General features: G+C 40.0%; 2 protein-coding genes across 4 annotated transcripts in view; both read left to right on the top strand.

The window, feature by feature from the left end:
- Nucleotides 1-13192, top strand: part of LOC118562406 (NACHT, LRR and PYD domains-containing protein 12-like) — a 629435-nt gene that overhangs the window by 94027 nt on the left and 522216 nt on the right. The gene's annotated exons all lie outside the window — the stretch shown is intronic.
- On the top strand, nt 5457-7843 carry LOC118562412 (serine/arginine repetitive matrix protein 2-like). The gene is made up of 3 exons (XM_036134794.1): nt 5457-5856; nt 5925-6246; nt 7567-7843. Exons 1-3 carry the CDS (start codon nt 5555-5557, stop codon nt 7603-7605), a joined length of 663 nt encoding a protein of 220 aa, XP_035990687.1. The 5' UTR covers nt 5457-5554; the 3' UTR covers nt 7606-7843.

The raw sequence follows: 13192 nt of genomic DNA, 5'->3' as shown, positions 1-13192 counted from the left end.
AGGAAAGAAGCCTTTCTGTTGTGATCTATGTGGACAAAGCTTTAGCCTCAAACATCACTTAAACGAACACATGAGAATCCATACAGGACAGAAGCCTTTTTGTTGTGATCTATGTGGACAAAGATTTAGTCAAAAAGGAAATTTTTACACACACATGAGAATCCATACAGGACAGAAGCCTTTTTGTTGTGATCTATGTGGACAAAGATTTAGTCGAAAGGGACATTTAAAATGTCACATGATAATCCACACAGGACAGAAGCCTTTCTGTTGTGATCTATGTGGACAAAGCTTTAGCCTCAAACAAAACTTAGAGACACACAAGAGAATCCATACAGGACAGAAGCCTTTCTGTTGTGATCTATGTGGACAAAGCTTTAGCCTCAAACATCACTTAAACGAACACATGAGAATCCATACAGGACAGAAGCCTTTTTGTTGCGATCTATGTGGACAAACCTTTAGCCGCAAACATCATTTAAACAGACACATGAGAATCCATACAGGACAGAAGCTTTTCTGTTGTGATTTATGTGAGGAAACATTTAGCCAAAAAACACATTTAAAAATGCATATGAAAATCCACACAGGACCGAAGCCTTTCTCTTGTGACCTATGTGGACAAAGATTTAGTCTAAAAGGAATTTTAAACACACACATGAGAATCCATACAGGACCCAAGCCCTCACGAGAAGATTTCGAGAAGTCCTCTCAAAATCCGGAATAATTGTTGTTGATTGCAGCAGTGTACAACAGTTCCTATTGAATTAGCTTGTAGAGTGCATTGCCTTGCTGTACAGAGATGTCACAGGATGTAGTGTCGGGCGGACATTATTGTGCCCAAATATGGGCAATAATGGCCGCCTCTACACACAGTGATTGAGAAAGCAATTTATGCTTTTATTTTCTTATGAACGCTAAATTCATTAAATCGCCATGGACGTATTAGTTTTAGGTAAAGCTAATGATCCGCTGATTTTTCCTTGTGGACCGGACTCTTTTAAACACACACATGAGAATCCATATAGGACAGAAGCCTTTCTGTTGTGATCTATGTGAACAAAAAATTTGCAGCAAATCTAATTTACACAGACACATGTAAATCCATGCAATAAGACAAGGCAATTTCATTTGTATAGCACATTTCCGTACAAGGACAATTCAAATGAGTTACATGATTAAAACGAAGGTAAATAAAAATGTAAACAAATTTAAATTAATGATGTTTCAGTTAAAAGTTTAACCAGAACAATCAAAATCAATCCTAAGCGACTTGGTTTATAATCTTGATTTAAAAGAACTCAGGCTTTTAAGTACTTTTTACAGTCTTCTGGAAGTTTGTTCCCGATGGGTAGAATATAGGAAGTTAGCTTGTTACAACAAGTTGTAAAGTCCTTTGGGGTCGTCGTACTAGTTAAAGTGCTGTACAAGTACAAGCCAATTACCGGATTAGGTTTGAATCAGAAGACCTTAGTGGTCTGGAGGGTTTATACGCTGATAGCAAGTCTGCGATGTATTTAGATGCTAAACCTTTCAGGGATTTTATAGATAAACACATTTATTTTAAAGCCTATTTTTCGAGCTACAGGGAGGCAGTTTAAGGACTTTACGACCAGGTTGATGTTCCCTACTTTCTTAGTCTTAGCGAGGATGCAGGTAGCAGCGTTCTGGATCAACTGCAGTTAACTGATTGACTTTGTTGGTGGACCTGTGAAAACACCGTTTCAGTTATTGATTTGACTAAAATTAAATGCATGGATTATTTTTTTCATAACCTGTTGAGACATCCATTCTTGATCCTGGAAATGTTCTATAGGTGATAGAAGGTAGACTTTGTAATTGTGTTTAGATGGCTCTGGAGGTTCTAGTGCAACGGCGCTCAAACTGGGGTCCCCAGACCCTGAACTAAGTATCACAATGGACACATATTTAACGTCCACCTCATTAAGTAAGGTTAAAGCCAAATCAGCTAAAATTAGAAAGTATGACAACAATTACATCGAGTTTGGCTTTATGGACAATAGGGATGGGAGACCAAAATGTGCTGCCGTTTTTGGGGCCTATTCTTGAAAACAATACATATTTTTATTTCTTTACATGATTTACATGATTGATGAGAAATGTTAGTTTTATCAAATATTGCACAACTAAAATTAATCAAACAAAACATTAACAATGGATATTAAATGGAGGGAGCAGCGAAGTTCTAATTTTAGATGTATTTATGTTTATTTTTAACAACATGCATAATTTCTGATGTGTTTAACTATAAAAAAGGCTGTTTAAAAATAGTATCAGCCTGAGGAATTTTCCCGTTGCTAAAAAGTACCTGGCCACGAAAACTTTGAGAACCCGTGCATTAGTGCACCCAGATTTTGGGCCTTGTCCAAAATCTGGAAGCAACAAGCTGTGTGCAAAAACTTTTTACTTCTGTTTTGTTTTTATTCAACTGAAGGATATTCTGGCACATCCATGCATTGATTTCACCATATGATCAGCCTTCATTCTCCCTGCTTCCACAATTTCCAACTAATTTGAGTTTGTTTTTATGGTTATAACGAGTGTTATTTACACAAGGGTTTAATACATTGATGGGATATTGATGTTTGTTTTCCACTCCACTTCTTATAACCAACATACGACTTGAAGCCTTTTAAAATTGGCTCCAAAAGTCAGCTACCCTAATCGTATTGGCTTCCAGATAACATTCGTTCTTCCCGAAAATGCAAATATGGTTTGTTTCAAACATACGTTTTGTTTGTTTTCGCTCCACCATCGTTCGATAGTGCAGTGAGCATTATTACCGCATTAATATGGAAGATTATTGTCAATGGTGTTTTTGTGTAACTTTAGGATTAACCCATTTAGCTTCCGATCGCTACAGCGACCCCTAGCCTCCCAGAGGAATAATGGCATTACTAAAATCAAGCATTACATAGTTAATGATTTCTCTGAGAAAATAATTCTTTAAAATGTGATTTTATGAAATAATGTTTAACTCTGGATATGCAGTGTAGATGAGTCAAAACATATTCACTGAATTATGATGATGAGGATCAACCATTTAATGTGTTTTTGTTTCTTTTGAGTGTACATCAATCCTTAGCTTCTTTTTTAATTTCATTTTGCTTAGTAGTTTTAGTTAAGTTTCACTAGCCTAGTAGAGAGGATTTGTTGATTGAAATAGTGTTAATTCAGATAAACAGCATTATATAGTGATGTTCTCTGGATGTTAATTTTATTCCTGTTAATAAATTCTTGAACTTGAAAAGAAGATGTCACTCATTCATTCTATATGTGTGCAGAGCTTGCTGTTGAATGAACGCTAGTGCTCGAATCATTCCTTTCAACTACTGTCCTGATATCAGCTGTTTGGGCTGATATTCACCGAACAATACCTAAGAAAGAGTTATTTTTAAAAACATTTAAATTAACCTAAAACGGTGTGTAAAAGCACAACATGCAGGTGAAAAACGGCAACCTCCATGGATGAAAAATAAGATTTTACATATCACAAGCAGCAATTTTTAAGTTAATCGGAAAATTACAACACATTTAGGCCAACATGTTCAACTAATCATGGATCCCTTTAAAGATGCGGTTGCTTGTGAAGTCCCTTTGGCTGACTTAGTCAGTGGAAATGATGCTTTCAGAGACGCTCAGACACTCTTTTTAAGCTGCCAATACATTTTCAATAGGCTTGAGATCAGGGCATTGTGATGGACACTCCAAAACACTGACCTTGTTCTCCATAAGGTACTTTTTCAGCAGTTTGGCTGTATGCATCATTGTCCATTTGAAAGACCCATTTGTGCCCAAGCGTCAACTTTGTTGCTGCTGTCTTAAGATGTTGCTTCGGAATTTCTACATAATGTTCATTATCATGATGCCATCTATTTTGTTAAATGCCCCAGGGCCTCCTGCAGCAGAATAACCCCACAACATGATGTTACCAACCCATATTTCACAGTTGGGATGGTGTTCTCAGGCTTGAAAGCTTCTCCCTTCTGCCTCCAAATGTAATAATGGCCCTTAATGCCAACCAGTTCAATTTTAGTGTCATTAGACCACAGGACATATCTCCAATGATTAATTCCCTTGTCCGTGTGTGATTGCAAACTTTAATCTGACTTTTATGTGTTTCTTCCTGCCAGAGTAGCCTTTCAGCCCATGTCAGTACAGTTCTTGTTTTACTGTGGATAATGAGACACTCTGACTAGCTTCAGCCACATCTTCACAAGGTTTTTTGTTCTTTGGTTGGTGTTCACATTTCAGGCCAATATACGCTTGTGTCTAGGTCACAAAACCGTCTCCTTCCAGAGCAGTATGATGGCAGGACAGTCCCATGGTGTTTATACTTGAATATAATTGTTTGAACAGATGAATGTGGAACCTTCAGGCATTTAGAAATTGGACCCAAGGATGAGCCAGACTTGTGCAAGTCCATAATTCTCTTCCTGATATCTTGGCTGATTAATTTTGACCGTCCCATTAGAAAACATAATTTAGAGAAGAACTCTTTATCCAAAGTGGGAATGTTGTCCGAATAGTTCAGTCAGTAAGGAAGGAAGTAGGAAAGGAGCCTATATGCTTTCTGTCATAGTTCCTTTAGCATAGGGATGTCATAATGTCCCTTACCAGCGCTAAGGAGCTATAAGGAATCCCACAATCCTTTGCATGACATGACCTATAAGCACAGCCCACCTCACAGAAATTAACAAAAATGTCCGCAGAGAACAGAGCGTGTGGTTGTAAGTAGCACCATTTACCCTTTCACATATTACAGGAGTTGTTGGTCATCCATGTGGTTAATAAGACGAATCTAACACATTCAAGAATCATTATTAGGTTATTTATCTTAAAACAGGACAAAGTATTTACACACAAGAAAATCAGACACAATATACTGAGTACATTCACACATGGACTAATTTGTTTGGCTAATTTGTGAACTAATCAGTTACAGGAATCATTTGATTGCAGTGATTGCTTCAAAAGGTGCAACAAAATATTAAGGGTACCATCATTCCAGGCCTGTTTTATGAGTTTATTTTTTTAAATCATTCTGTTGAAACAAAAGCAATGACTGATTTAATTTATTTATTGTCGTAGAATTTGTATCTATTGTACACTTATCTTGTGTTTCTGTCAGAACTGATAAACCAACAGCTAAAGCAACAAATCATCATATTAAGCAGAACATTTGAAGCACATAATGTGTTGATGAAAAAACTGATGTGTATATCTGAAAAGTAAAGGATTTAAATGTAAATGTCATCTTTAAAGCCCCCAGATCAAAACCTTTCAACACAAACCTGAATGTCAATAACACTTAGCTGGAACAACTCTACTTCTCACTAAAACTGTTCCAATCGGCCATGATGTTTTTGGATGAGCCTGTGCTGTCTTTCTCCTGGATATTGTCCTTTAACACTTCAGTCTGAATGACAGACTAAAGGGTTGGGACACACTTTGTAGAGGTGAAATGTAGGCTGTAGTAGTATGTCATCAGATACAGCAAAGCTTCACCAAGGTTGTCTTTAATTATTCTGTAATGATTTGTGGGGAGAAGACTATTTTAGATAATAAAAGTAAAGCTAAAGATTTAGCTCAGCATTTTGTTAAAGTCCATGGTTCAGAGAAGTTTAGTGGTAAAGAAAGAAGAGCAAGAAGGAAGACAATAACAAATAATGTACATGGGTGTCAGGTTGCTGCGGTGGCTCTCTTCCTCTCACAGGTGGCTGCTGACCACTGGGCGGTGCTGAGCGCAGGTGTTCAACATCAGCGAGGCTGCGGGGACGGCTTTAAAAGGAAGCGGCTGACTGCACCTCTTCGCCAGAGTGTTAACCATACGTGGTAGGAGCTCACGGCCTGCGTTTCACAAACGTCTCCTCCTTTGACTAAAGCCTGTCTTTGTGCCTCAGGTGGACAGCTCCAAATCCCGCTTCGAAGTCCCTTGGGGAACTGTCCAGTCCTGAAGCTGAGCTGACCTCTCTCTGTCCAGCTCCGCTCTCCTGTCATCTCAATAAACTGAAGATCACGCCGACCCCTGCACTTAACCGGCGCCCAGCAGTCAGCCGTCACCCCCGATCCGCAGTCCGATCACCGGAACCCAGCCAGCCCTCCACCTGTCAGCAGCCCCAGGAGCAACAGCCCCAAAGCTCCGCTGCTCACACCAGCAGCCTCCGCCCCCAAAGCTCCGCAGCCTCCGCTCACTCTCCTCGGCGGTACGTCCTTCGCTCAGTGGTAAGAACCCGGTCACGTATTAGAGGGACCCTACGGTTTCTGCGGCTCCGAAGGAATCCCCGCGATCGTTTTTCATTAATTTAATAAACTTTGTTAACCGTCCTCCTGCCTATTCTGTGTGTTCTGCATGTGGGTCAAGAGACTAGGAGGAACCATGACAATGTTTAAGGATGTTGATGATTATGATGACATGTTTAATGCAGAATTTCGGTTACTGCAGAGCTATAAATAGAGAGATAAATGGAGCTATAAATAAATGTGGAATGGCCACACCTGGGAGGGATGAAATGCATTATTGAATGTTGAAATATCTGAATATATCAAGTAAACAGATGGTATTAAGGTTGTATAATAAAGTATGGTCAGATGGTTTATTAACAGAGCAGTGAAAGGAGGCAATTGTAGTCCCAATCTGTAAGTGGTAAAGACCCCTGCTTTTTAGCTCAGCTTTTTGTTAAAGTTCATAGTTCAGAGAAGTTTAGTGGTGAAGAAGGAAAACAATAACAAATAACATACATGTGTTTGAAGATGTTGATTATGATTAATGCAGAATTTATGTTACTGGAGATGTATAGAGCTATAAATAAATGAAAATTAGATTGAATTGGGAACAACATGTAACCTGAGGAGAACTTAAAATGGGTTGAAAGGAATTTCACACATCCACGCAGAGACAGCCTCTAACAGCAGGATGCCCTGCTATAGAGCCAGACTTTTCTGGGGGAATGGGTGGCTGGGGAGACCAGCCACCATGCGGGCCACATGGAGATCGAACCTTACAAGCTGAGTAAATATGCTTTCTGTGAAACTCATCTGCCGTCGCTTCAATGGAGCGACAAGAGGGGGAAATTCTCGTCCTCTGTGGAGCGGAGGACCTGACTTGCATCGGAGGACTGTTGAGCGAATCAGAGTTAAGTCTGCAGTCTTACACTCTGCCTCAGACGCTGGAATAAAGAACCTGTCCATGCCAAAACCTGCTTTGTTTTGCTTCCTCAGGACTTCAGCCGGAGGAGTCAGCAGAGTACCCATGTGTGGCAGTATGCCCTGTGGGCTCTGAACGCACCACACAAGTGCCTGAATCTGATTGGTTGTGGCTCTGTCTGTATATAAAGGCCCTCCCTCACCTGGCGGACATGATGTTTTCCTTCCGGTTCAGACCTTGGTGTTTGCTGGTGCTGCACCCCAGCTGTATGTTAATGCACGCTTGAATGATGCGCTTAACGACACTAATCTCTGATCTATCTTTCTTGTGGTAAGAAGCTTCTCACACCCTTAATGTCCGTTAGCCTAGCTTTAGCTCAGCTTTACCTGTGTACCCAGGTGACCCGTACAAACTGCCTGATTCCCCTTCCTGTGTGAGGCACTACATAGAGCTCAGTGGAACGGCCAACTCGTGGTTTTGGTGGAGGACTCTCCGGGTGGTGGTACTCTTTCTGGTTTGGTGCACGATTTTCTTTTATTCTTGTTTGCTGTGTTTCTTTTGTAGGTCACTACCCTGATTTGCACTGCCATCTTTGAGTTGTGCCAAACTGTTATTTCAATGTGTGAGTGGATTTAAAGTAGTATGTTTTGTCAAATAAAATAAACAATTGGGTGAGATTGTCTCAAGCCTCATCTGCAGCAGGCCTGTGTGCCATAATGGTAACTTTATGTAGAATTATTGCAACCTTTATTAAAATAGTGGTCTTAAATTTAAATTGCCCATTTGGATCACACTGGTACTGCCACACATGTTCCCAAGCTGAGAGCAAAATCTGGACTTAAATCACCTGCTGCATGGCAGATACTCGACTACGACCCGGGGCCTGATCCGACCGCGTTTTGGCTAGCTCAAATGTCTGCTACATGTCTGCTGCTGAAATGACCAACGTTTTCCTGGAGTACTGCTTTCCCTTGGATGGCCAAAGTGAACCAGACTCACACCGAGGCACCGACAGGTTTGGCAGAGAAATAAACAGGGAAAGTTAAATGGTTTATTTAGGTTTACATAATGCATTTTCACCGTTAGCCTCGTTAGCATTATTTGAACTATGTCATTGCTGATGTAACTTGAGTGTGTTTTTATGGTTTTAACAAACGTTATCTCCACAAGGGTTTTATACACTGATGGGATATTGATGTCTGTGTTATCTAGTCCACTCATTACGACTAAAATAAAGCCGAAGCTTTTTAAAGTTAGTGCCAAATGTCTGCTAGCATAATGCTATTAGCTTCCGGTAACTTCCTCTTCCCATATGTACGACTACAATTCGTTTCAAATGTAAGGTTTGTTTTTCGCTTTGCTCCACCATGCTTCTGTATACTCCTAAATAACTCCCTGACTCACTCCCTAAAGGCTCTTTTTTTCTTGTTCAACAGTTCTTTCAGGTCACTGGTGATCCAGGATTTAATATTAGGGAAGCATATCACTGTTCTGGTGGGGATGATGCTGTCCATACAGAAGTTCATATAGTCGGTCACACACTCAGTTATGGCATTTATGTCCTCTTCATGTGGCTGACAAAGAGCATAATCTGAGCAGAGAAAAACAAGGTTGTGATCTGATTTACCCAGAGGAAGTCTTGATTTGGAAATATATGAATCCCTGTTTAAAGCTAGTAAATATGTGATCATGTTGTTTTTACCTGGAAAATAGACGTCTTCTTTCCATTTTCTGACACATGCCTTTCTCCAGCTGTCAATGGATGAGAGGCAGGTTCACCCTGGACATGTTGCCAGTCTATCGCAGGGCAACACAGTGACAGAGGACAAACAACCATTTACGCACACACTTACACCTAAGGACAATGTAGACAGAACAATTATCCTAACGGTCATGTTTTTGGACTGTGGGAGGAAGCCAGAGTACCTGGAGAGAATCCACGCACCCACAGGGAGAACATGCAGACTCCATGCAGAAAGACCCAGGGTCGGACTCGAATCCAGGACCTTCTTGCTGCAAGGCAGCAGTGCTACCCATTTTATTTACAGATGACTCAGCAAGGAGGAGGCAGTATTTTTAAATACAGATTTACTGTAGTAAATTCTATTAAATGAAGACACAGAACACGACTCAGACTAAGTCCTCAAAAGATAGGGAGCATGTTGCTGTTCCAAAGAAAAAAAGTATTATGCAAGATTTGACATGGCACGGGAACGCCACAGTGATGCTGCAGGAGCTGAAACAACATGGAGTCATTGATGAGGGCGATGGAAGCTCAACAGCAGGTTAAGTCTTTACAATATTTTAAGTTTGTTCCGTTTCAAAGTGAGGAAACGAGGACAGGGCTTGTCTCAGGGCTGTGAGCAGAGTCCTGAGCGGCTGAAGTCATTCTTCCAGCTGCCGCGTAAACATCAGTCTGGTAGCTCGTAAGGCGGCTCTTAGTTTGTTAGCTGGTTAATGACAGGAGCTTGTTTACATGCCCAACTTTCCCTGATTGAAACGTGTTCAGATTAAAAGGAAAGAAAGTATTCTGAAAGTATAGCTGCTCCCAACTTCTAACTGGTTGATGTAAGTGCAATTATCCAACTGATGGTTCCAAACGTTTATTACAGGATTTTCCGTCATACAAACGCCCAAGACCACCGTGAATACTGCAAAATACACGGTTGAAAATATTCATCAGTGAAACCGCCATGTTCCCTTATATGAATTATCAACTGAAACTTATTAAACAAAATATAAATTTTCTCAATTGTCCATACCGTATGCCCCTCCAACCAGAAGGTTAGGAGTCGCTAGAAGTCCTTACAAGTCCATTTCTTCTATATTTCAGTCTCTTGCCTTTACTCTTGCACACGCCGACTGAGTATAAACGAAACTCAGAATTTTTACATCAAAGATATCACGCGAGAAAGTGATGACCTAATCAGTGACGTCTCCATCTGACATTATTACAATATTTCCCAAAGTATGTACATATTAATCAAAAAATACACAAATATGAAATGGATATTCACAAAATAAAATTAATTCACACAAAAAAATGCTTATGTAACTGCGTTCGCTACAGAAAGCATTATTTATATGGGCTCTAAATCATGTAATTTCATCATGACGTGTTTATTGCACCAAGATTTATTCATAGTAGAAACTCTCTGACGTTAGCAGAGTGGTTGAATTTCCATAAAACAACCACAGAAGTTCTATACTTCTTCATGCAGGAAAAAACAACAATAAAGGCATAGGTGTGTTGGTTCTGACTGTTCTGAGCGCACAGAATGGACCTGCAGCTGGTTCTGAGATGGTAGAGAACTCCTGCTGTTGCTGTGGAGAGGAAATGATGATCATCCCAAAATGTTCTGTGCTGCAGCTCCATCCTCCAAATGCAGGCGCTGTAAATTCATGAATTTACATGGATGCTGATCAGATTATGGATCATAAACCAGCCTTCTCAATTTCATTCGGATGGTCATAATCTGTTGATTAAGGTTTACTTTTGAGTTAGGAAGGCCTTAAACAATGAGACATAAGCATTTCTAAAGGACATTTTCAAAAATGTTTAAACTATCAGAAAAATAAAAAGAATTAAATATCTAAAACCTTTTTTGACTCTTCAAAGAAAAATTTGAAAAACGTACGGAATAAATGTTCTAAAATATGTAGAAGGACAAATGTAGCATGTAGTATTTACATAAATGCAGCTTGTGCTGAAACAGTCTATAAATGGGCTGCTGGTTTATTTAATATTCAGAAGTGGTGCTTTTGCTCTGCTTTCATTGTTATGCCCAATTATTTCTCCAAGGTGCACAAAGGTGAGATTCAGCCAAAGCACATTTAACATCAATTATCTCCTCTGTGAAGAAAAGTCAAACTAAGGGGTTTTTGTCGTCTCTACAGATGAGTTCAGATTTTCAGGATGAAAGCTGAAGACGTCTCCCTCTGCTGCTGTTCCTGCATCCGTCTTTAAGGCTCCAAGCCCACTTCCTGCTGCTGGTTCTGCCCGTACGCTCTGTGTTCCCTCATCATGTTCAGGTTCCTCTAGTTGGGTCAACTAACCTCCTTCACTCTGCTGAAGACTAACAAAACTCAGTTTTTACCTGTTTTATTTTCTATGATGAAATGTGACTCTGCATGCCGTGCTGGCCTTTAAATGTTTACCTCTGAGGTTCTGGACTAGTCCAAAAAGAAAACCTATTTCTATTTATGTAAACATGAAGTAATATACTGAGGAAAAATAAAGTATTTTTCTGTAAGAACTGGGCTCCTGGTGGTTTGAAGAGCTTCAGTGGGTTCATGAAGCAGAGCCGTGTGAGGAGCCTCTGCAGGTGATGATCTGTGGAGCAGAACCAAGAGCCTTCAGACCAACAAACCACCTCCTGATCAGCCCTCTGCCTCAGCTGGAGCTTCAGCTTCTGGCTCATTCCTGGACTTTTTTTTTTTTTTTTTACCAAAATCTGTCATTTTTATGAGACAAATGGCGCCCGAGAACCTTTTCTGGTGTGATGAGCGGTGGCTCGGAGGAGTAAGAAGTGCGCTACAGAGTCACAGGTTGCAGGTTCACCTCCTGGACTAGACCACTTTTAACTCCATTTTCCCTCTATTGGAATCAAAAAGCAGCAAGATGCCCTCTGGAGTTGAACCTGCAACCTTTAGGTAACAGGATACCAACCAGCATGTCTTCTTACTCCCTGAGCTACTCACTCATCTACCAAAATATCCACGTTTCTCGTATTTGACTTAAATTTCGGGGTGTTTCTGCAAAAAGGGGCGTCGACATCCCAAACCTTCGTCTCCTCCTGGAAAACAGCCCAGCAGGTCCAACCAGAACTCTGAGCAGCTGGGTTCTGCTCCACAGCTTCTGCTCTGGCTTCACTCCAGAAGCAAGTTTCTCCTCAGAACATGAAAAACTGTATTTTTTTTTTCATTTCTCCCAGTCTGTCCGCACATGCTGGAAATGTTCCATGTTTTAAAATGATCAGTTTAACTCTTAAAATCTTTCCATCCAGTACATTGAGTTTTAAGCCTAGGAAGGTCCAACACTGCCTGGAGCTCTGATTCTGGTCCAGTTCATGAAATACAGATAAAATAGGTGGATATTTGCTAAATATTGAAGAGCTATTCAGCTGGTGAGGAAACAGACGTGTTAAAGAGGAATGAACGTCTAATTTAAATCAAGTTACAATAGTTATGCATTTAAAGAAAGTTTAACTTTCTTTAAATTAGCACTAAAACAAGGGTTATGAAACTTTTCAGATAACAACAGATAGATAGATAGATAGATAGATAGATAGATAGATAGATAGATAGATAGATAGATAGATAGATAGATAGATAGATAGATAGATAGATAGATAGATATGAGAATCAAGTTATAATAGTAAGAGATTAAAGTCATAAAATTAAAATAAAATTTAAAAGTCGGTTTCACAAATAGGGAAATATTTAATGCTTTTAGCACATCATCAGGAAATCATCTCACATCCCACTCTGGAAACCCTGCTCTAAAATATACAACAGGTCCAGTTTCTGATACATTTGCATCAACATAATGCAAATATAAAATAAAGTCCTGGAAGCCAGAAAACATTTAAAACCGTTTATCTCTAGCTAAAATAATAATAATAGTAGTTGTTGTAATAGTAATAATAAAATTGAAAGACATGCAGTTAGTGTTCCATTATTTTATTAGATTTTTCTCCAGTGTACATAAATATATGTCACTGAGGCGTGGCTCCATAAATACACATGAAGAAGAAGAAGCAGAACAAATACGGTACATTCAGAAAGCTGCAGCAACACAAACAGAACGTCACACGACTCAAGGAGCTGCAGCTCAGAGCCGCTCTCATCGTCCGTTGCCTCCTGCTGCAGCGCTGTGCTTTATCACCACCAACCCATGGAGAGGCTGGTTCTGACCCGAGGACTGGAACGCTGCACAGCTTGTTCTGCTGGCTTTGGGAACCCAGACAAAGAGGAACACAGGAGAACGTCTGCAGGGCTCCTCAGAAACAACCCAAGGTAAAA

This window comes from Fundulus heteroclitus, unplaced genomic scaffold (genome assembly GCF_011125445.2).
Source record: "Fundulus heteroclitus isolate FHET01 unplaced genomic scaffold, MU-UCD_Fhet_4.1 scaffold_91, whole genome shotgun sequence".
NCBI classification, from domain to species: Eukaryota; Metazoa; Chordata; class Actinopteri; order Cyprinodontiformes; family Fundulidae; genus Fundulus; species Fundulus heteroclitus.
This window is presented reverse-complemented; position numbering and strand designations above follow the sequence as displayed.